The sequence below is a fragment of the Plasmodium berghei genome (assembly GCF_900002375.2).
Source record: "Plasmodium berghei ANKA genome assembly, chromosome: 11".
In the NCBI taxonomy this organism is placed as follows: Eukaryota; Apicomplexa; class Aconoidasida; order Haemosporida; family Plasmodiidae; genus Plasmodium; species Plasmodium berghei.
The window spans coordinates 107965-131797 of record NC_036169.2 but is presented as its reverse complement, the minus strand read 5'-3'; the positions used below and the strand labels follow the sequence as shown (position 1 = coordinate 131797).

General features: G+C 19.9%; 9 protein-coding genes across 9 annotated transcripts; 6 read left to right on the top strand and 3 right to left on the bottom strand.

Moving 5' to 3' along the window:
- Positions 1-1395: 1395 nt before the first annotated feature.
- PBANKA_1102900 (conserved Plasmodium protein, unknown function) lies at positions 1396-4005 on the bottom strand (the record flags this gene model as incomplete). The annotated part of the gene is made up of 1 exon (XM_034565553.1): positions 1396-4005. The coding sequence occupies one exon, from the start codon at positions 4003-4005 to the stop codon at positions 1396-1398; it is 2610 nt and encodes an 869-aa protein (XP_034422238.1).
- Positions 4006-5824: 1819 nt separating this feature from the next.
- Positions 5825-7369, top strand: PBANKA_1102800 (4-diphosphocytidyl-2-C-methyl-D-erythritol kinase, putative; the record flags this gene model as incomplete). The annotated part of the gene is made up of 1 exon (XM_034565551.1): positions 5825-7369. The coding sequence occupies one exon, from the start codon at positions 5825-5827 to the stop codon at positions 7367-7369; it is 1545 nt and encodes a 514-aa protein (XP_034422237.1).
- A 493-nt stretch (positions 7370-7862) lies between these two features.
- Positions 7863-9256, bottom strand: PBANKA_1102700 (50S ribosomal protein L28, apicoplast, putative; the record flags this gene model as incomplete). Its single annotated transcript, XM_034565550.1, has 5 exons — positions 7863-8250; positions 8388-8509; positions 8677-8786; positions 8933-8981; positions 9155-9256. 5 exons carry the CDS (start codon positions 9254-9256, stop codon positions 7863-7865), a joined length of 771 nt encoding a protein of 256 aa, XP_034422236.1.
- A 918-nt stretch (positions 9257-10174) lies between these two features.
- Positions 10175-10620, top strand: PBANKA_1102600 (Tim10/DDP family zinc finger protein, putative; the record flags this gene model as incomplete). The annotated part of the gene is made up of 3 exons (XM_034565549.1): positions 10175-10246; positions 10332-10432; positions 10545-10620. 3 exons carry the CDS (start codon positions 10175-10177, stop codon positions 10618-10620), a joined length of 249 nt encoding a protein of 82 aa, XP_034422235.1.
- A 469-nt stretch (positions 10621-11089) lies between these two features.
- On the bottom strand, positions 11090-11542 carry PBANKA_1102500 (DnaJ protein, putative; the record flags this gene model as incomplete). Its single annotated transcript, XM_034565548.1, has 1 exon — positions 11090-11542. One exon carries the CDS (start codon positions 11540-11542, stop codon positions 11090-11092), a length of 453 nt encoding a protein of 150 aa, XP_034422234.1.
- Positions 11543-12405: 863 nt separating this feature from the next.
- On the top strand, positions 12406-13556 carry PBANKA_1102400 (conserved protein, unknown function; the record flags this gene model as incomplete). Its single annotated transcript, XM_034565547.1, has 2 exons — positions 12406-12901; positions 13009-13556. 2 exons carry the CDS (start codon positions 12406-12408, stop codon positions 13554-13556), a joined length of 1044 nt encoding a protein of 347 aa, XP_034422233.1.
- Positions 13557-14059: 503 nt separating this feature from the next.
- PBANKA_1102300 (conserved Plasmodium protein, unknown function) lies at positions 14060-17491 on the top strand (the record flags this gene model as incomplete). Its single annotated transcript, XM_034565546.1, has 8 exons — positions 14060-14510; positions 14656-14727; positions 14919-15101; positions 15193-16637; positions 16763-16840; positions 16978-17079; positions 17163-17279; positions 17444-17491. The coding sequence occupies 8 exons, from the start codon at positions 14060-14062 to the stop codon at positions 17489-17491; spliced, it is 2496 nt and encodes an 831-aa protein (XP_034422232.1).
- Positions 17492-19036: 1545 nt separating this feature from the next.
- PBANKA_1102200 (merozoite surface protein 8) lies at positions 19037-20266 on the top strand (the record flags this gene model as incomplete). The annotated part of the gene is made up of 1 exon (XM_034565545.1): positions 19037-20266. The coding sequence occupies one exon, from the start codon at positions 19037-19039 to the stop codon at positions 20264-20266; it is 1230 nt and encodes a 409-aa protein (XP_034422231.1).
- A 2129-nt stretch (positions 20267-22395) lies between these two features.
- PBANKA_1102100 (conserved Plasmodium protein, unknown function) lies at positions 22396-23211 on the top strand (the record flags this gene model as incomplete). The annotated part of the gene is made up of 1 exon (XM_034565544.1): positions 22396-23211. One exon carries the CDS (start codon positions 22396-22398, stop codon positions 23209-23211), a length of 816 nt encoding a protein of 271 aa, XP_034422230.1.
- Positions 23212-23833: the final 622 nt, after the last annotated feature.

Sequence of the window (23833 nt, the reverse complement as noted above, 5' to 3'; positions counted from 1 at the left end):
ACAATCTCATTATTTTTTTTTTTTTTCAAGTTGAAATAAATTATAATAAAAGGATTTGAAAACAGTAAATTAAAAAATTTGAAGATAATAATATGAAGGTTAAAAGGTACACATATATTTACAACATTTTATAGGATTAAAATTTTTTTTTTTTGATTTTTTCGTGAGATTTTTTTGTTGTGCATCCAAATATGATTTAAGAAATTTCATGTTGATATTAATAATTCTCCATTTTTTTAAAAAACTAAAAAAATATATGATATTTTCAACAACTGAAGATAATATAATTTAAAAAATGAATACAAATTTAATTAAGCCGGGTTTTAAAATTTAATTTTGTGGATTATTTGTTTATCTTTATAAAAATTGTATTTTTTTGTATTTTCAATTATATACATACATGCATGTGAATAATGTTTATATATTGGAATGGATTAATGCCTTAATTTTTCAGCGTAGAACAATATTATTACTTTTCATTTTTATATTTTCTATGGATATATATATTTTAAAATCCTACATTATAATATTTTAAAAATGATAATTAAATAAAATAACTTATTTTAAACTATAAAAATATGTCTTGATTAAAAATATAATACGGATAATATATATTAATGCTGATTTTTATATTTAGAGGTTTAGTGAAATTATATATGAAATATTTTGTATGTATTGGTTGTAGTTATATCAATACATGATGTAAAAATTACAGTTTTGAAAACAATTTATTAATATTCAAGTATTTGGCATTTCTTTTTTATTTTTTTATATGATAAAATTTATAGGGGTAAAAAACAAGGTAGCCAGTTTGACTTTGATCAGGATATTGCATCAAATTTAAAATTGAATTTAAAAAAAAAATGAAATTGGTAAAGCATGATAGCATTTAGAATAATAAACAAATGAAGTGAAATGAAATAAAGCGAGAATGAAAATATACATATGCCTAGTGGGTAATATGAAATTATTTTTAACGTAATATACATTTGCCAGAAATAATTGTGATTAAACTGGATAAATATATTATATTGACTTTTGAATGATTAAAAAATATCTTAAAAAATAGGACGAAAAAAATATAAATATGAATAAAAAGCACGTTATTTTTAGATAGACGCATAAAATATTTTTTAATAAAACGAATGTCTAATTTAATTATCGAATGTTTAAAAATTCTAAGTTTAATATTGTAAAATTTTTTTACATGATTCGATTTGGATTTTTGTTTGGGTATTAATATAATGCCAATTGGTTCGTTCATATGTTGCATTAAAAATAGGAGTTTATTTTGGAGTTTCACAAAATGAATTGAAAATTTATGACTCGATTTTAGAAAAGAAGGCAGCCAAAACAAACTTAGTGATATATAGGATGAAAAAGATTTAAAATTTTTTAGATATTTTTATCAAAACTTGAAAGAATTGAAGATATTTCTTGTAAAGTTTGTTTAATAACAGATATAGGGAGATTAAAATAATATGTTGAATTTAATTTATTTTGTGATGAAAAAGATTTATTATTTTTTTGTATATTAGCAAATCTAGGAGTTAAACCTTTAGGCACTTTAATAATACTTTTTTTTTCCTTAACTTTTTGATTTTTTTTACAATTTGTTAAAATTCCTAATTCTTCAAAATGCTCAATCGATTGATCAATAGTATTTCCTTCTAATAAATCTTTTATATAAGCAGTTTCTGATAAATTATTACACAAATTTCTAAATCCATTTTGTATATCCGAATATGTAATTTCAATGTTTTGTAGTTTATTATAGTCTCTGTCTTCTTCATTTTTATCATCAATATTTAAATGTGTATCATTTATTAAATTACAAGAAGAATATAAACATAATTTTTGTATTAATGGTAAACTTTTAATTTTAAAAAGAATATCTTTATGTTCTTCTAATGGTATTTTATCTGTAACTTTTTTTATATCAGAAATCATTACTGTATTATTAATAGTTGTAAAATCTTGAAATTTTTTTTCTAAATTTTTTAATTGGTTATCAATTATAGTATCAAAAGATGATAATTTTTGTATATTAATATTGCTTAATATATCTTTTTTATTTTTAAAATTAATTAATTCATCATATTTTTCTTCATCTTTATATAATACTTTGAATGGGCTTTCATAATACCTTTTAGGCGATGATTCATCATCACAGCAAAAATAATTATTATCATTTGTATTAAAATTTTTTCTTATTAATATTTCACTCATCGTTTCTTTATTATTATTCATTTTAATAGCTTCTTTTCTTAACGTTTCATACCCTATTTCATATTCGTTTTTAAAATCTGTAAATCTCAGATTTTTTGTATTATCTCTAAATTTATCTTGTATATTTTCCATTTTGGGTAAAGGGGTTACATTTTGATAGAGATAAAAATCATTATCCATATCACTATTTTCAAAACTAGCTACAGAATGTTCATAAATATTTTCTTTTTTATTTGGTGTTAATTCTTTCTTTCCATTTTTTCCCCCTTTTTTTTCTATTTCATCATTCATTAATATATTATGTATATCTCTTTTTCTTTTTTTACGAATTGTTGATCCCAATTCATTAGCGTATTCACTAGAATTGGGGTTATCGTTATCCGAAGCCAATGTTAACTGATCATCTGAATCAACATTAGATTTATCATTTATCAAAAGGAATAAATTTCTTTTTTCTCTTTTATTAAATATTTTATTCATCATAATTTCTTCCTTTAATTTAATAAGATTTTTTTTTCTATCTTCAAGATCTGATTTTTTATCAGAAAAAACTCTTAAAATAGCATCAAAACATGATCGTATATCTCCGTTTTGATTTGAAATTTGTCTAAGATGTATATTTAAAGACACTCCTTTAAATATTTTGTTAATAAGTTCATCTTCTAACGTATTTAATTTGCTTCGTATTATATGCATAAACTGATGTTCATTATATGGTTTATATATAATTTGATTAATTTTCATATGTGTATAATCTTTAATTAAATCTAAACTATTTGCAATACCTACTAATATTATTTTACATTTAGAATTTTGTACACATTCAAATAATGCCTTAACTATATCTTCGTTAGAACTTTTTGTATTATTTTTTGTTTTTAATTCTGTTCTAACATTTTTGGTTGCAATAAAATCTAATTCGTCGACAATTACTATTTTTAAATTATTAAATTTGCTAGTGTAATTAATAAATAATTTTTTTACTTCTTCTAGACCATTTAAATTGTATTTTTGTTTTACAGTATTTAAAATAATTTTTTTATTTTTATTATTTGTTATTTGTTGTAATATTTCAGCAAATATATCATATGGTTTTTGACTATTACTACACGAAACATAAAAATAAGACGAATCAATGTTTTTATAATTTGATATTATTGTATTTTCTTTTTTATTCTTTTTATTATTAGTATAATTATTCATTTCCTGTTTTTCTTTTTCTATTTCTTTAATAATGTAAAATATACTATATGTTTTTCCTTGGCCACTAGGCCCAGTTAAAAATATGCCTTCACTGCTTAAATTTGTTGAACATCTTTTAATGACTTTTCGAATTTGTTCTATCTCTTGCTCTCTTCCTATATCACTATCAAAATCTTTTGAATCTAAAAGACTTTTTGATCGTTCATAAAAATCTATAAATTTATTACATTCATTTATATTATCAATAATTTTGTTCTCAATTTCATTTAATTTATTCATCGATTTTTCAATATGATTAATATTTTTTTCTACTGCATTAGTATCTATTAACTCATCTTCGCATTTGGCTAGTCCATTTTTAGATAGCTTAGTGTTATACATATTTTTGTTGGTTTTTGTGTCTCCATTTTTTCTAGAATTGTGTGCGTTTGCATCGTTATTTTTTTTAATTATTTCTATTATTTTATTTTCCATGTTTTTATTTTTTGAATGATTTATCATAGTATTTATATTAGTTTTCACATTACCTGTTTTAATTTTGTGTGTATGTGTTGTATTATTATTGGTTTTCATATTAACTAAGAGTTTTTTTTATTTTGCACAAAATATTGAATGTATGAAAATGCAAATGGAAAATTAAAAAAATGGATAGTATGCCATAAATTTGTTTATATAAGGAACATTAAAAATTATATATTATATTTACATCAAATTTTATACGAAATTGCCAAAAAAAGAAGAAAATAATATGGTTATATATACTACACGCACTTTCATAGTTATGATGGTTCATATAACCAGCAAGAAATAATTCAAAATATTGTAAAAAATTGTTATATGCGCAATGTCAATTTCATAATAAAGGTACGAATATTTAATTATGTAATGCCATGTATGCATTTTTATTTTTGCAACTGTCTTACTAACAGTTTTGCTGGGAATTTAATAAGTAGTGAAATATATAATTAAAAAAAAAAGCAATATAAAGGTTGCTACAATTTACTCAAATATATAAAAAAATACATGACTTTGTCATAATATTAATAAAAAATACATGAGCGTTCATACGATTATTAATAATTTTTGTGTTTTAAAAAATAGTTTTTTTGTGTAGCACATATGTTTCTTTCCATTGAGAGACCATTAATATTTTGTACTTCCCTCGATGAATACATTATATATGCGTGGATAATTTTTATTTTATTTTACTTAAAACATATTATACAATTAAAAATTAAAGCCATAAGAAAATCAAATAATTATGATAAAAAAAAAGAATACAAAAAAAAAAATTAAAAGCTAAAATTGGATTTTGTTCATAATTAAAAATGGAAATAAATAAATAGGTAAATAAAATTGTAAATTAAAAATTATAATAAGAAAATGTGATTTTTTTTTTGGAGAAATAATTTTATTTAAATAGATTAATACATTAATGGAGAAAATACAATATTATATGTATAGCTTTAAAAAAAGACACATTTTTTTTTATTAAACTTGCAAATATTTAAAAAAGGAGAATATATATTATAAAATGCATAAGCTTTTTTACACACAATTGTTATTGACTCTCATTATATTTTGGTAAATTTTAAGAATATTATGTAAATCGTATATTCAAATGTTCATTTCTTTAATATTTTTTTTAAGGTTTATACAAAATATATGAATATAGTTAAAAAATAAGACTAATTTTGTAAATAAATAAATAAATAAATATGTATACATAAGTGCAAATTTAGGATGAATAATATGTAGTGATAATGTGCAAAAAAATATGCAATGAAATATTTTAAAAAATAATATGTATATAGAGAAAGTGTAATTCTTAAATAATTATATATAATATATGTGCGTATCATTCAAAAATATGTAAAAAATGAATTTGCCATTTTAATAGTTTCCTTTAATTGAGGGTCCGTTGCTAAAACATTTTTAAGAAAATACATTTATATAATTTTTCCATCTATGTGGATATGGTAAATATTATTTCCTTAAAAAGTTATATGTAATAATATTTTCTTATGAATAAAATGAGAAAAAAAATTTATTAAGTTAACAATATTATACATATAAGAGAAAATTAGTATAAAGCTCGTAGAAATATATTGTGTTAAAATTGGGTACTGTATATTTCTCTATTTAATGGTTAGGTTTTTATTTTGTAAAAAGAATATAAAAAATGAAAAAGAATATAAATAATGTTTTTTTGAAACACAGCCAAAAAGATATTCAATGAGCCCTTAAGAATGCTATAGAAAAATATGATTATATATTCAATAACAAGTTAGGATAAAGGCATATATATATATTCATATAAACAGTTGAAATATACATATAACAGATCATTATCTCATTTTTTGTTATCTGTATTTTTTGGATAGATATTAATATGAAAATCTGCCTACAAATAAAATTTTTATTATATATTTTTATAAATTATGTTACCCGAAATGTTCAATCACGAAATGTTCCTAACAAAAGTATAAATTTTGTAAGAAAATTAAGTAAAGACACTAAAGGGGTGGATATAAAAAAGAGTTTTATTAATCAATATAATAATATAATTAATGAAAAATGTACATATAAAAATAGTAAAGTAATGAAAACTGATATAATGAAAATGAATAATGGTAGTCTTAAATGCTTAAAAGGAATTTATTCAAATATAGAGAATTATAATAATGATAGTGAAAATGAGTATGTGTATAAAAAAGGGAATGTACTATGCAACGAAAAAATGAAATTGCTAATAAAAATATTAAATACAAAAAAATGGTATGATTTAAAGCTTTTCTCTCCAGGCAAAATTAATTTATTTTTAAGATTAAAAGAGAAAAAAGAAAAAATTAATGAATTATCAACACTAATGCATGCTATAAATTTAGGAGATGATATTTTTATAAAAGCTTTAAATAAAAATGAACAAGAAAAATTATCATCAATATTATATCCATGTTTATCAGGAGATTTTTTAACAATAGAAGAAGAACAAAGTAAAGAACATGATATAATAAAAGAAAATATAAAAGTGTGTGAAAAAAATGAGGCACATAAATATGAATACATGAATTATCCATTAAATGACAGTAATATAATAATAAAAGTTTTGAAAAAATATAGAAAAGATTTAAATATAAATGATAATATAAGATTTTTGATTCACATTAAAAAAAGAATACCAATTTTTAGTGGAATTGGTGGTGGTTCATCAAATGGAGCTTCAGTTTTTTATTATTTAGAAAAGTATTTTTATAAATATTTAAAAACAAATGAATTAAAAAATAACTTTTTAAAAGAAATAGGAAGTGATATAAGTTTTTTTAGTAGCTCAGGATTTGCTTATTGCACAGGAAAAGGGAATAATATAATTGATTTAGTAAATTTTGATGTTATTATATCAGGAAAAAAAATATATTTATTTAAAATTGATGAAGGGCTATCATCAAAATCTGTTTATGAAAATGTAGATTATAAAAAAATAATACAATACAACCCAGTTAGATTGTTAGAGAAATTTATTTGCAATTTAAGAAGCAACTCAAACAATAACGATAAAAATAATATAATTGAAATTGTGAAAAAAAGCGAAGAATATTATATGAAAAAATTTGTTAACCAAAATTTGGATATACAAAATATGTTTGTGAATGATTTAGAAATTCCTGCTTTTTTTTTGCTTAAAAAAATAAAATATTTAAAAGATTTTTTAGCTAGCCAAAATATGTTTGATGTTGTAACAATGAGTGGAAGTGGGTCATCATTATTTGCAATTACAAAAAATAATGAGAATTTAAATCCAAATAAAATTAAAGAGTTAATTAAACAAGCTGAGAAAAATTTTAATATTAATATAAAAGTGTATTCGTGTGAAGTTATAAGAAAATATGAAAATTCCTGGTATAATTCAGACAAATTAGCTGAAGTTATAGTGTAGCTCAAAAAGGTCTATATGCCAGGAATAGTATTTGTGAATCAAATTAGTATATATATGCATATATATACGAATAGGCATATTTGAATATTCATTATGCATATCCTTATCCATCGTTTTTTTATTATTTTTTACGAAAATCAGAAAAAATATGAGATAATATGTTCAATATTTTGTTTACTCTTTGTTTAAGTTTTTGTTAATATTATAAAATTCGTTTTTGTTATATTATTTTAAAGCTTTTCCTATGTTTATCATCTTGTTCTTTGGATTCTAAGTCTACACATTGCATCTGTACATGTGCATGTATATTGTGACATTTTTACCGTTTATATTTTTAAAATATATTTTTTTTAAATTAAGACATTATGATTATATATATTGTGAGTTAATCTATGCATATTACTCAAATATGTTTACCCTAAATTATTTTATTTTATTCGGTAAATTAAGAGATAAAATTTGGGATTAGTCTTAATTTTTAGGTAATTTTTTTTTATTTATTTTGATTATTCAATTTTAATTTTTCTATTATAATATTTTCATCTTTAGAGTTTTCGAGTTGGGGTTCCTTTAGCATATCATTTGGGGAAGCAATAGTTTCGGGTTCATTTTTTTTTTTTTTTTTTTTTCGCGAAGAATAACCAGCATCATATTTCTTTTTATTTAAATTTAAATTAAATTTTTTAGCACAATATGCTAATCCATATTTTTTTATAGTTTTCAATCCACGTGCGCTAACTCTTAATTTAACGAAACGGTTTTCTTCCTCAAAATAAATTCTTTTCCTTACAAAATTTACTTTTTGTATTCTATGAGTTTTTATTCCGGATTTGGATATTTTTCGAGCGTTTCTATTGTCCATTTTTCCTAGTATGGGGCACCTATTTTTAAAAATTCAAAAATGATAAAAAAAATATATATATAATAAAAATTAAAGTTTATAAATATAATTTTTCATACTTTTTTTTTGAAATATATATTTATTTTTCTCGTTTTTACAAAAAGTGAATAATCTAACCTTCGAGCGGGTAATTTAATATCTTTATATGGCATTAAAGTTACTTTGCTTATTCTCTTTTTTCCTTTTATTCCATGATGGCATTTTGCTGATGATGTTCCAGTCATTCTGTATTTTTTTATCTGAGTTATATACACAAAAAAAAAAGGAATAACAATGAAATGAAATAAATAATAAAGACATTAAGATTTGTGGGTATAGAAATATGCTGGTAAAAAGGTATATAGGTTGTATATTTATAAAATTTATGAAAACAAATTATATATATATTTTTTTCTTTATTATTTACTGCTAATGCCTCTTTGTGTCTTTTTTGTGTATACAATGAAAACTTTGAAGCATTCACAAGTTTGGGGAAACCCCGATTTCTAAACATATTTTTTTTAATTAGGGATTTTACTGTTCAAAAAAAAAGTAAATAAATATTCTTGAGATAATAATATTTTTTTTACGGCATGAAAATTTTATGAACAAATATAAGATATCTTTTGGGATGTGTTTTAAATTCATATTTTTTCATTTTATTTTCATTTTTGTATATATACCAAAAAAAAAATTTTGAGAATTTATTATGTTTGCTTCATTTTTGTTAATCTACCAAAATACAAAATAAAAAAAAATAAAAAAAATTTAAGGGTTTTTTGTCAATGTTAGGTATTTATTCATTCTACATTATCTGCACATTTTTAAGGGTTTATTTTAGCTCTCTGTTTTCCCTAAATATGTATTTATATTCGGATAAATATTAAAATTGTTTATATTTTTACAACTACTGATTGTCCAAAACAGAAAAGATAATTTAAATTTAATAATATATAAAATATATAAGCATTTATTGATAAGTTATATATATTTTTTTTAATTTGCATTATTTTATTTTGTTAAATTTGAATGTTAATTCTTATTTCATTTATTTATAATAACAATAATAATAAATTACCCCAAAACCTTACACAATTTAGTTGCCAACATCATTTTGCATATATTACAAATACGTTATAAATATAACATAAGCTTAGATATTTCATATTCATATCCTTGTTAATATATTTAAGATTTAATTTATAAAATAGTATTAAATCGAAAGCAACTTTTGTAAAACAATTTTTGTTTCCCAATACTTTGAATTACGAGAAAATATTTCAGCTAGTTTTAAGATTTTATAAAAAAAACAACAAAAAAATCCAAAAATATGTAAATAAATAAAGCAATAAGGAAAAATATATATTTAAATTAACAAAAAGTGTTAAAAAAAATTGAAACATATTTTGTGTGTTTATTTGTGTTTCTAGGTGGAACTTATATAATTTGCATCATTCTATTTATATTTTTTATTAGCATATATTATGTATGCAAATATTTTTTTTTTAATTATAAATTTTTCTTCGATATAATATGTTATGATAGAATGTTCAATTTTAATGAAATATATTTTTTCTCAATTTTTTGTTTTTTTAAGTTAATTAATATCACATTTTTTTATTAGTATATTCTGCTATTTCTTTATAATTTAAATTATTATCACAATTTTTTTAAGTTTCCTTAGTCGTATTATTTCAATTTTTTTTTTGCTTTTCCATTTGATGTTATGAATTGGGGAGCTAAAACATTGTCAAAATGCATCCAGCTCTTAAATACAATGAATAAAAAGTCTCTAAACTATTTTTATTTCATTTAATTTACATTATTGCAAATATATATATATATATATATATATATATATATATGTATGTATGCATTTATCTTATATTAACTGGAAAACAACAAATACTAAATAGTAATACGCAATGGATAATTCAAAATCTATCGAAGATGCCCAAAATGCGCTTGGGATGATGATTTACCAAATATTAAACAACGTATAATATATAACTAAAATATGATTATTATGATTTACTTTTAATTTATATTTTAAATGTCTTATTATTATTTTATATTTTTTAGCAAGTAAAAAAAACATGTTTTGAAAAATGTTTTGGTCAGAAATTTTCAGAAGAAATGGGAAAAAATGAACAAATTTGTTTAGCTAAGTGCATGGATAGAATGTTAGTGAAAACAACAATTTTGTGTGTGTATTGAAACTCTATATATATGCATTATTTATTTTTTGTGTGGTTAAAAAAATTAATTAAATTGGATATTTTTATAATTTTTTAGGTATGAAGCACATACAATTGTAACGAAAGCGTCAAATGAAATTTCTAAGAATTTAAATACCGATAGTGGATACTAAGATATAATTAATAACAATTAAAATTTTTTTTTCTTTTTAAAACATTTTTACATTTTATGTTTATTGTGAATTTTTTACAATTTTTTTTTGTAATTTATTTTACTAAGTATAAAAATTTACTAATTCACAAAAAAAAACTAATAATTAAAAAGACATGTTATAAAGTTTGAGTATTATTCGATTAAATATATTAAGTAAAAAAAATATTAATTTTATTTGCGTAATATATATGATAGAATATAATTTGATGGAATGTATGCAATGATATAACAGCGAAATATATGAATAGGATGTAAAATAGTAAGGGTAGTTTTATATTTGCTTATTATTCTGGTTATATCCATATGGCTATTTCGAATTTAATAATTGGTGTTATCATTTTATGTTGGGTTTTAAAAAAAAATTAAAAGATGGCTTATTAATTTAAATAAAATATAATATAGAATTTATTGTGAAAATAGTTTGTTAATTATGGGGTTAAATAAACTGAGGATGAGCAACTTTGGCATTGATATATAACATAATATTCATCATATAAGTTTTGATTAAATATAAAGAAATCACCACATCGACAAAAAAATAGATATGCATCTTCACCTTGTATATATTCTAAATCATTTTTTTTAATGATTAACGCATTTTCATATATTTCAGACTTTTTTTTAGATTGAATATCAGTTAATATTTGTTCATAAGCCCAAACCAAAGTTAGAAAATCTATATCTGTTCTTATTTTTTGTTTTTCTTCTTTATTTGTTTGATTATTTTCATTATTGTTTCCCCTTTTGTTTAAATGGTATTGTAATTTATCTGGATGGTATATTATGGCTAGCTTTTTAAATTTTTTTTTTACTATTTCAAGAGTGGAATTTTTTTCGACGTTCAAAATAGAATAGGGATCTTTGTTTGTGGCATTCACCATTTTTTTTCATTTCACACATTTTTTTCATTTTTTCATTGTTTTATTTATTTTTAGTTAATTCGAAACATTTTTTTTCTTTTGATAGTTAAATTGGGTAATTCACTAAAGTTCAATAAGTTTCTTTTTTTTTATTATTTATTTTAAACTACGGTTATATATTTTTGGATATTTTTTTGAATATATATGTATATCTCATAAAAATTTATGTAGCACTTATTATTTTTTCATTGTGCATTTACTTTGGTGGCATTTTTTTTTTTCTAACTTTCTACATTTTTTAAAAGTGGACTTAGGCACACATTTCTGGTTTATTATTTTTTATAATTTATTTTCATAACAGAATTCTTGACTGAAGGTTATACTGGCAGACATGCATATACAGAGATATGAGAGTTATCACTAAATTTATATATTTTGTTATATTTTTTTTTATTTATAATTAATTTTAATTGATTTATATAAATTTTTATTTTGTTTAATTTTCCAGGGTAAAAGATTTGTTTAGCGCTTTTTCCTTTTCCACACTCTAAATTCACAATATTTTTTTGTAAAAAATATATTAAAAAAAAGGTGACAATATTTGTGAGCTATGTTAAAATATAAAAATTTATTGTTACATTTTTGATGAAAGGAATATATTTGTTTATATTAGGATAAAAAAAAATAACAAAAAAAAATATGGCCATAGTATGCATGTTTTCATAAAAATATATGATAAAATGAGAGTGAAATATGTTATAAATAAAAGAAAATTATTGTTTATTTGATATATATTTTTTCGATCCCCCAATTTATTAATTTGAAAAAAATATTAATCATTATACATACTAAAAGATATATTTCAACATATATGCACTATAGATATGTTGTCTCTAAATTTAAAAAAATTAGGAGGGGGGGTAGGGCGGCGATTATGTATGCCAATTTATAGCGGAACGAGCGATTGTATTTATAAGGATAAGCATTTTGTTTTAAGAAAAATAAATCAGAAATATGAAAATGTCTTATTATTTGGTGATGTAAATAAGTTAAGAAATACAGCGATCGAATTAATACAAAACATTTCTGAACAGTCAGAAAATAATTGTAATAATGATAGTTATATAAATGATAAATTAAAAAAATATGAAAATAGTTATAAATTTTTGTCTGAAAAATTAGAAGAAGGAAATGAAACAGACAGTGATGATAATAAAACCATAGATTTAAAACAGAAATTAAATAAAGAAAAAAAAATAACTAAAAAGCTATCTTTTTGGCAAATATACAGTATCCGAGTTAAAAAAAGTCTCCATTTATTAAACAGTCATGATTTCTCATTAATACTTCAATCTTTTCATTTATATAACAAAGATACTGGTAATTTCATTTTTTAAGAAAATGTGTATATCCTTAAGTTTGTTAAAAATAGTAAAGTAAAATAGATATATGAATTCCTTATTTATATAATTTTTTTTTCTTTTTAGGAATTTATGTTATGTCAATAAAATATGTAGAAGATCAAATTCCAAATATGAATGGAACATCCTTTGTTATTTTGTTAAATATTTTTAGCAAAAGACTGAAAAAACATAGTTATGATGAATTTTTCAGAAAAATGATAATTTATATACCCAATATTATGTATGATTTAAATTTAAAGGATATAAATAATATATTAAACATTTTTTATAATATTGAATTAAATAATCCTAAGATTTGTGAAATGTTTTATAAAAAAATATTATCAAATATAAATAAGGAGGGCGCTTTTATTATATCTTCTTTATGTTATATTTTTTACAAATATAATTTTGAGTATTTACATTTTTTTGAACGTTTAAAAAAAAGGGGATTATCTGTCTTAAATGATTTTGATGCCATTGAATTTTATAAATTTATTTTTTCATTATATAAAAAAAATATATGTTTAAAAGAAATTATAAATCATAAGAAGAATGATGTTATAGCATTATTACCGAATTATAATGAGGAACAAAAAATATTTATATGCGATATATTTGGAATTAAATAAATTAATTTTTCTACTTATCAAAAATTTGAACAATAATATATAATGGTGGAGTATTCACATTAAAGAGATATATTTATTAGAAAAGACAAAAATAATAGAATAATTAATTTAATAATTTTTTAGTAAAATCATGAAAAGGTTTTACTCCTATAATTAGCAAAAATGTTTAAAAAAAAAATTATTATTACATGACGAATATTCGTATATTTTAAAGTAAGAATATATCAAAAAATCAAGATAGTCTGAAATGTGTGTACATATATATATGCATATTAATAAATGGATATATTATGTAGATATGTATTGAATAAAAACAATTTTAAAACCGAAATTATGTTGTTTTTTTCATATTAAATGATATTTTAAAAAAAAATAAGACTATTGAGATTTTTTGTTTTATTACTTTATATAGTTTGTTGCTAACTTTGGGTTTTTGTTTTCTATAATATTTAAATTTTTTATGTACTTTTAAATACTTATAATAAATAAAATAATATAAAAAAATGAATCATAGAATAAAAACTTTTTTGTATATTTGTAAATCAAAAGATAATGTAAATTATAAAAAGAGAGTTATAAAAAAATTTATAATAAAACAAAAGACATTACATAAAAATGTAATAATACAATACGGATTATATGATTGTAAAACGAGAAATGTTTTAGTAAAAAAAGAGTGGAATATAAACAGCGTCTTAAATAGGGGGGAAAAAAGGAATGAAAAAAAAGAAAAGATAAATGAAAATGACAATGATAAACATATTGTAGATAATTATAACATGGAAAATGAAAAAATAAAAAAAAAAGACAAAACTGTAAATTCTAAAAATTGTTCAAATAAATGTATAAACTATGAAGAAAACAAATTGAATAGCCCATGGTCTTATATTGTATTTCTAAAAAAAATATTTAAAAACATAGAAAATGGAGAAAATACAACTATCATAAACTCTGGTAATAAAAATGAAAAAATTATAAGAGTGATATATATTGTGTTATATGTATATGATTTAGGGTATATTTTGCAAACTAGAAATGAATAAATTGATATATATATATATTTTTTTTTTTTTTAATTTGTGATATTATAACTTTATAGGTGTAGATACTAAGAAAAATGAAAAAAATGTTTTTTTTTATGGATCTATATTCAATAAATATTTAAGAAAAGGTAAAATAAACGAATAGTATTTTCATAATGTGTATATGCATTGTTTTTGATAAAATATTTATATATTTTTTTAAGATGTGAATAAGCATATTGATAATAAGCAAATACGCGTAGGCAGAAATATGGTTATATATATTAAAAAGTTCTAAAAATAAAAAAAAATGAACACAATTAAAAGTTTTAATTTTTAGAAAATAAAAAAGGCGAAGAAAAAGCCAAAACAAGTGATAATTGTGAAACGGAATGTATACACAAACGTGGAAAAATAAAAAAACAAAATAAGAGAAATATGAAAAATGGTGGAAAAAAAATATATAATAAGCAGGGTATAATTATAGACATATATGATTATATAGAGCGAATGAAAAATAAAGGTAAATAGCGAATTCTAGATATATATTTATTTATTTAAAATCAATTTAAAGTCAGGATTTAGATCATAATGGTATTTGTCTTTTTTTGTAGATTTAAAAATATCTATATCATCATGGGCATACAAAAATTACAAAATTGTTGACATGATAAAAAGAATATTAGAAAATGGAAAAAATAGTAACCATAAATACATGATAAAACATAATATTTGTCATAGATGTTTTATTAAAAAATATATAGACTATCCTAATAATAATAAAATTAAAGGGTGTATAAATTATCCACAAAAAAAGATAATACATAATAAGGCAGATTTAATAAAATGTGTGAAATATATTACTAAAAAAATTGTAAAAATCCTTAAAAATTCAGAATTAATTAATATTTGTTTTGTTTTTAAATACAATATTATAATGGGATTTCAAAATACATGTATTTATTTAATTAATTTTCCACAATGTAATATAAAAAAGAATAGAATTTTTTATAATGATAATAATGAAAAAACATTATTATTTTTATTTAATAAAAGAATTGTAAAATCAATAAAAAGTGTTAACGATTATTCAAGTATTATATTTCCTTTTAGCATTTCGAAAGAATGCCAAAAACCGATTTATTTAAAAAAAAAAATGATATCTTATATAAAAAATGTGAAATTTAAAAGTGGAGAAATAGGGAAACATGGAAAATATAATAAAAACTTGAATAAAAAAAGAAATATATTTAACAGTTTTGATGAAAGTTGTAAAAGTGATAAATATTCTATAAATAGTAAGTATAAAGAAAGTTATGAAAAAAAATTGGAAGGTAAGGTTAATAAAAATCATAATCAAAATAGAGAGTGGGGAAAAAGTAAAAAGGAAGATATTTTAAAAAAATATTCTAAAAAGGAAATAATTTTTCATATGCATCTTTTTGAATTATTAATAAGACTTGTATTTGAAAAGACAAAAACCTATTTTGTTTTTTTTATAAATAAAAAGACATATAATTTAGATTTTTATAAAAATATATATTATTTAAATATGTGTAAAATAGTTAATATAAGAATATGTGGTAAAGACGAAGTTAAAAAGGAAAAGAAAAGAAAAGAATATGAAAAAAATAAAATTTTAGAAAATTTAAGAAACGAAAATAATAATTATAAAAAGATAATAAATGAAAAAGATAAACTAATAGCCAATTTAGAAAATGAAATAAATGAAAAAAAACAATTTGTGTCAAATATAAAAAATGAGTTTGCAAAATATAAGACTGAAAATTCAGAAAAAATAAAAACAGAAATTTTAAAAAGTAAAGAATCGAAATGTATTATATCCAAAAATGATTCTACTATTATCACTAATAACATTAATCAGCAATTATTAAAAAATAATAATTATATTAAAAAATTATATAACGAAAATAACTTATTAAAGGAAAGAATAAAAAAACTAATGAAACCAAATGATGAAGATGTAAATATTAACCATGATAAAAAAATATCAGATATGACAAAATTATCTAAATTATGTTTGCCTGAAAATGAAGAGGTAACTTATAAAATAAATAATGGAGAGATAATTGAATGTATATTGAAGTTTGTTTTTTTGAATAGAATAAAATGTGTATATTCGTTACCATACCCGTTCATTTTTTTTGTTTTATTTTTGGTCAGAAAAAAAAAGAAACAGAAAAATGTGATAAATTAATTTTTTATCTTAAGGCATTTTTAGACACTGAACAAAAGTTATATGTAAGAATGATTAAAATTTTTCTTAATTAAAAAAAAATATATTTTTTAATTCGAAAAAGAGATGTTATGCACATACAGAAAATATATAGTATATATTTATTATACTTTTTTTAATTGTCTTCTTATTTTTTTATTAGACAGCTGATGTAGTGATAAATATTCAAGCAAATATTATTGAAGAAATTAAAAAAGAGCAAAAAATATATTTTGAAAATATAGAAAAAAACAAACTTATATTAGTAATAATAACTTTAATATCGTTTAATATATAGACAATAATTTTTTTTTCACAATATATTCATGATTTATTTCCTTTTGACAGAAAAAGGAAATAGAAAGGTCTTTCGATTTTATATACTCAGTTTGTGAGGATATACAAACGAAAAAGGAGAAAATATGCTTAACTAATAGAATAAATAAATTACAGGATTGTATAAATGTGAATAAAAAAAAAAGGGCAATTTATTTTTCTTGTTTTTCTTTTTATATATGTTTGGGCATATTATCGATGCAAATTAGATCAATTTGTGTGTGTGCGTGTTAATAAATATATATTTTTTTAATTGCATAAATATGATAATAATTGATAATATATATTTTCAGGATTTTTTAAGTAACTTTAATAAAAGTACTAAAACAGAAGAAACATAATGAATGGACATATTTATGAAATAAAAAATTCAAAAATGAATTAGTAAGATAGTTGTAAAGAATAATGCTTTAAAAATATATAATCTTTAAAAAAAAATTATATATTAAGTGAAAATAGTTATAATAGGTTTTCTTATTGTGTTTCAAAAAAAATTATAGTAAAACTGTTATATTTTAAAATGTATAATTATATTACTATTGGATTTTGAGGATACAATATATATAGTAGTTTTGTTTATTTTGTGATATATCTTTATTCTTTCTATATGCATAATAAAAATAGCATGCCGTGTTGGGACCATTTATTTATAATATTTATACAAATTGATTATATATGTACGATACTAAAAAGAGTTATGTATTTCATAATAATTTAATTTTTTTAAAAGAAAAAAAAACAAAAGATATACAACTCACTATTTTATAATTGTAAATTTTATTGAAATATTCCTAATTTTATATAAATTGTGGAAATAATTTGGCGTATTACTTGGGATCTTTAAAAAAATGACAATATATAAATTAATATTAATTATTATTGTACTCATTATTCCGATTTTAATAATACATTAAACTCAGGAAAATTACAATAACGCATTGTTTATGCATAAATGAGATTTGCTTTTATAAGGAAAATTGAACCTTAGTGGTATAAGGGTTGTTTTTAACCTGAATTTTATTTATTAATAATTTGGCTAGTTCATTTTATAATTATATAATTAGTGATATAAATACATTTAAAAAACAAGATAAATAATATTTAGTTAAACATACATATATATTATTATAATAAAATGAAAAATTATATAGTCTGTTTTTTTTATTTAAAAGTTAATATTTAGTATATAAATATAAATAATATATTTATTTGGTAATATTTAACAAACCTTTCCTATATATATATATATAATAAAAATATATTATAAATAGGTTTCTAGATATTATCGGGGTATAAAAACTTTATTAAATAAAAATCGTTTTTAAATGGATTATATTATATAAATTAATAGGTGCTCTATAAAATTTTGATATGTAAGTATAATTATTTTTTCTCTTAAATTATTTTCGGTTTTTTTTTTATAGCCACTCTCTATATATTATAGGTAGAAAGTAAAAAAATAAATACATATATATGCGTATTTAACTATTGCTTATTTTGTTGTTTTTATTATATATATGTTTTGGGGGGTTCAAAAAAAATATTTAATTATTTATATTTTATAAAAATAAATATTGTTTTGCATCTACATGAATATAATATATACCTCCTATCACTACTATGTATTTCAAATGTTAATTTCTTAATGTATTTTTTTATAAATGCGAACAAAATATTATATATATTTTAAAATTTTATGTTAAAAAAAAAATTTAATTCTAACAACCCCCAAAGCATTAGGATATAATTTTTATTATTTTAGATTTATAAATATATTATTTATTAATATTATAAAATATATATGCATTTTAAAAAAAAATATTGTTTCACTCAGATATTTTACAAATATTTAAAACAAGGAATAATTTATAAATAATACATAAAAAATGAAAAGGAGTTCACAAATAATAATTTTTTTATTATTATCATTAGTTTGCAAGTTTAGCATTGGCATTTGTAAAGAAAATGGAAACGGAAATATAAATAAATCCAATAATAATAGAGTAATAAAAAAAGAAAGAAAAAGAAAAGCTAAAAGTAATGCTAATAAAAATGAACCAGAAAATAAGGAACATGAAATTATTAATTTATATGATGATGTACAAGAATTGTTAGGAAATGAGCGAATGAGCATGTTAGATAAATATTCAATATTAGGAATTGATGATTGTTCTAACGAAAGTGAAAATAATAAAATAATTGGAGAATATGATCTTAAAGCTATGAAAAGTGTATTATTATATAAAAACCGAATATCAAAAGTATCTTTAGAAAATTTATATGATGTTAAAACTGTATTTAAAAGATGTTTTAATAAAGATGATCCTGAATTAAGCAAAAGTTATGAACATCTTCAAGATCAAGCAGCTATCGAGGGAACAACTATAATAGATTATTTATCAAATTATATTTTAAATGTTTATGTTAAAATGAATGATGAATTTATAAAAAATGATGGATTTAAATTATCAAAATATATTCCTGAACTCGAAATAATTAATTATGCACTTTATAATGGACCTAAAGAATTAGAAAACAGAATAAAAAGTGGATTAAATGAAATAAATAATATAATTATATCTGAATCTCTTACCTCAATATACAGTTCAGTTGTTTCAGGATTAAATATAAATTGTAAAATTAAAGATGATTTGATAACTATACTTAATTTGTCAGATGGTAAATATTTTAAAGTAGATTTTAGTAGTCAAGCTACAATGATTGTTCCAGGGCAATATTCTCATGAGCATGGAAATATGAAAAAAATTTCAGAATATTTTATTGAAAAAAATCGAATTTGTAAAAATGAGAAATGCCCAATAAACTCAAATTGTTATGTTATTGATAATGTAGAAACCTGCAGATGTATTCCAGGATTTTCTAAAAATAAAGAAAGCGAGAGTTTGAAATGTGACATAGATGAATCTACTTCTTGTGAAAATAACAATGGCGGATGTGATGTAAATGCAACTTGCTTATTGCTAGAAGATAAAATCATGTGTGAATGTAATAATAAATATAATGGAGATGGTATATATTGTTCAAATGCCATTTATTACGGAATGAATGTTTTTGTTTTCTTTTTAATTTCAATAGTATGCATATATATAATGTAAGAATGTTGTATGGTTTTTAAATAAACATGCAATATTTTATTAATATAATTTTTACTATGATTGGTTTTATTATTAATATTTTTCCGAATGTATATCGAAAAAAATGTGCTTCTACTGGTATATGCAGTAATATAGTATGTGCACATATTTTATGAATTTTTTTTTTTAATTTTATATGCATTATATATATTTTGAATCATATCTAATGTAGATTTAATACTGTCCGAATAATGAATATTAAAAATATTCTTTGATCTTTATTAAAATCATATATATATATATACGTTGTGATTGTGTTTTAATGATGCATATTTTATTATCATTACTATTCATTTCAAGGGTGTAATAATTAATATACTACAAATTTTTTAGGTTGCAAAGTTGCATAGCTTTTAATTTGTTTAGCCCTATATATGTGCATGCTTATTTTATACATTCCATTCACAAAGCTTTTATATTTTGTTAATATGCATATATTATGTTATTTGAAACTAGTTTTATATTAAAAAAAACAAATAAAAGTAATTTCAGGCACATACTTTTCACTTTAATTAGATATATAAAGTTCCATGAATATAGCATTTAATGAGAGTTATTCATGAGCGGCTATATTTTTAGTTGGTGTTTTTATATTATGATATGAATTATAAAATAAATAAAAATTGGAGTTTGATAATTTTTTTTTTTTGAGAATATTTTTTTTAGTATACCTTTTTAAATGCATTATATAGAAGGAATAATAATAAAATTAAAAAAATATAAATAAAAACATATTGAATTATATATATGGCATTAGTGCATATATTTATAATGTACGAAAAATTGTAAGTACAGACATAATTTATATATGAAAATTTTAATCAATGTATATTAAGGAAATACATACATTTGTTTAAATGTGGGAATTTATGTGAATAATATATATTTTTTAAGAGTATAAGGAAATAGTGTTATTTTGTTTTATTTTTTGTAATTAAAAATTGTTTTATATATACTTTATATTTTTTTATTATTAATATTGTATCTTGTTAAAGGAAAATAGAAAGGATAAGACATCAATATTTATTAACATTTGAAATGTGTAGAATTGATTTTTTAAATATTAAATGTTAATTATGTGAAATCGATCTATATACTTTTGCTTTTCTATGTAATGTTGCATATGGTGCCGAAAGGTATGTAAATAGATAAATATGTATATATTTTTTTATGCAGCATTTGTACAAGATTATTTATAAGGAAATGGATATATTATTTTTTTTTCATATTTATCGTTATATTGTATGTTAAATATGCGAGAATAAAACAACAACAAAAAATAGCATAATTGAATATTCCATTTAGAAAATAAGGGAAATAAATTAGAAATGTTTTTATGATTTATCATAAGACATGAATTAAATAATTTAACTTAATTTTTTTTGCATTATTTGTTTAGTTCAGTTTATTTAATTTTTTGTAATCAATAAAAATAGAGAATAAGATAATTTATTTTTAAAAAGTGCAAATTGTACATTGTCTGTTTTTTTCGAACGATGGTTAATTATAATATTTGTATAGTAATATTTTAAAAGAATCCTTATATTTTTGAATTACGCATTTTTTTATTTAAAGTTTAATCAAATATTGGTGTAAAATATGAAATGTATTTATAATTATTTAGAGCACACAACTTGTCGAGTTATATCTTTAAATTGTATTATTATTTTTTACTTTATACTTTTTTTGAAGGTGGGGTATTGTGCCAATTGCAATATATGCATTTATTTGTGCGAAGATATATATGTATATATATTTATTTACAAGTATCAGAAAATAATGTATAATTGTAGTATTGTTTTGTAAAAAGATATATCTGATATTTTTCGTACACCCAATTTCGAAAAACGTTATTTTTATATTATTTAATGTTACACACTTTTATTTAGTACATGTAATATTTGCATTGTTCATATATACATAATTATTGTAGTTCATTAAAATGTGAATTATATATATGCTTTTTGTTTTATTCTGTATAGGAATTTAGAGAATTAAAAAAAATATCTTTGATAGATTCTATGGTTTTACACTAATTTTGTAATACTTTCTTATTTTAATTTGTTTAATCATTATATATTTTTAATAAGATGGGAAATAGTTGTAAAAAAAATGTTCGAATTATGAAAAATAGAAGTTTTCCAAAAGGTATTAACAATTGTTTTTATTTCGATGATGAAAATAATAATAGTTTGAATCCTCAAAAGGCCTACATTGACTTATGTGATAAAAAAATTAACAATTATGAGAATTTTGAAAGAAATAATGAAAGCAATTTATATTTAGATAAAGACAAAAAAGTTAATAGAAATAGTTCTATTATATATATCGATGAATTATATAGTATATTAGGGAATGAAGAAAAAATAAGATTAAAAAAATTGGATAATTCGGATGCTGAAGAATTTTTAATAATAAAAAAACATATTAAATACAAAAAAAAAAAAAAAAATAGGGATTGTAATGTGTATAATATTGACAGTTATAGCACTGATAAGTATAATATGTTGAGGAATATACATAGTGATAATAATAATAATAATAGAAAAAATAATAAATTGATGAAAAATGGAATAAAAAAAACGAAAGAAAAATGTTCAAAAGATTTATTATATTATGAAAATGATAATAAAAAAACGAAGAAAAAATCGAATTTTAAATTGGACGATATAGAAACATGTTGTAGTTCATCAAATGAGAGTAAACATGATAAATTTGTGAAAGATAAAAAATATGATATATTTGAAGAGGATAGAATATTTTTGTTAAAAAAAAGGCGTGAAGAAATGAACCAAAAAGATATAAATTCTAGTTATATTAATAATAAAAAAAATACATACCAAAATAATAGCATATATAGGGGTGATAATAATGATTTAACAATTTTGGACACATTCAAAAAATAAGTGATAATTTTGAGGATTAAAATGGGTAAAAATTACAAAAAGAGCATGTGGAAAATAAGTGAAAATATATATAGACAAAAAAATAACAATAAAATGGAGGAAATAAATTAAAAAAATAGATGATAATGAAATATCTTCAATTTTTTGATATAGTTTTGTTATTATAACTATTTGAATATTGTTAAATGTTATAAAGATGATTACAGTAATTAAAAAAATGGTATGTTCAAATATGTTACAAAATAACACAAATAATTTTAAATAAATAATTTATCTTTCAAAAAATAAAAATAAAATAGTAAAAATTATAAAAAAAATATTAAAAAAATTGAAAAAATAATGATATAAATGGAATAGCATATATTTCAAAGATAAGAACAAAATAAAAAGATGCTATAATTTAAAACATATAAGTAAAAAATAATATGATCGATTATGATTGTCCAATTATAGTGTGGTGTTATATGTGTATATTTATATATTGCACTAAATTAAAAAAAAATAAGAAAAAACGAAAGAATAAAAAAATGAAAAAATAAATAAAATTATTGCAATTAAATATAGATTAATTTCCAATAAGTTTAATTATTTTAGTAAAGCCTAAACAAATTAAGCTGTATAA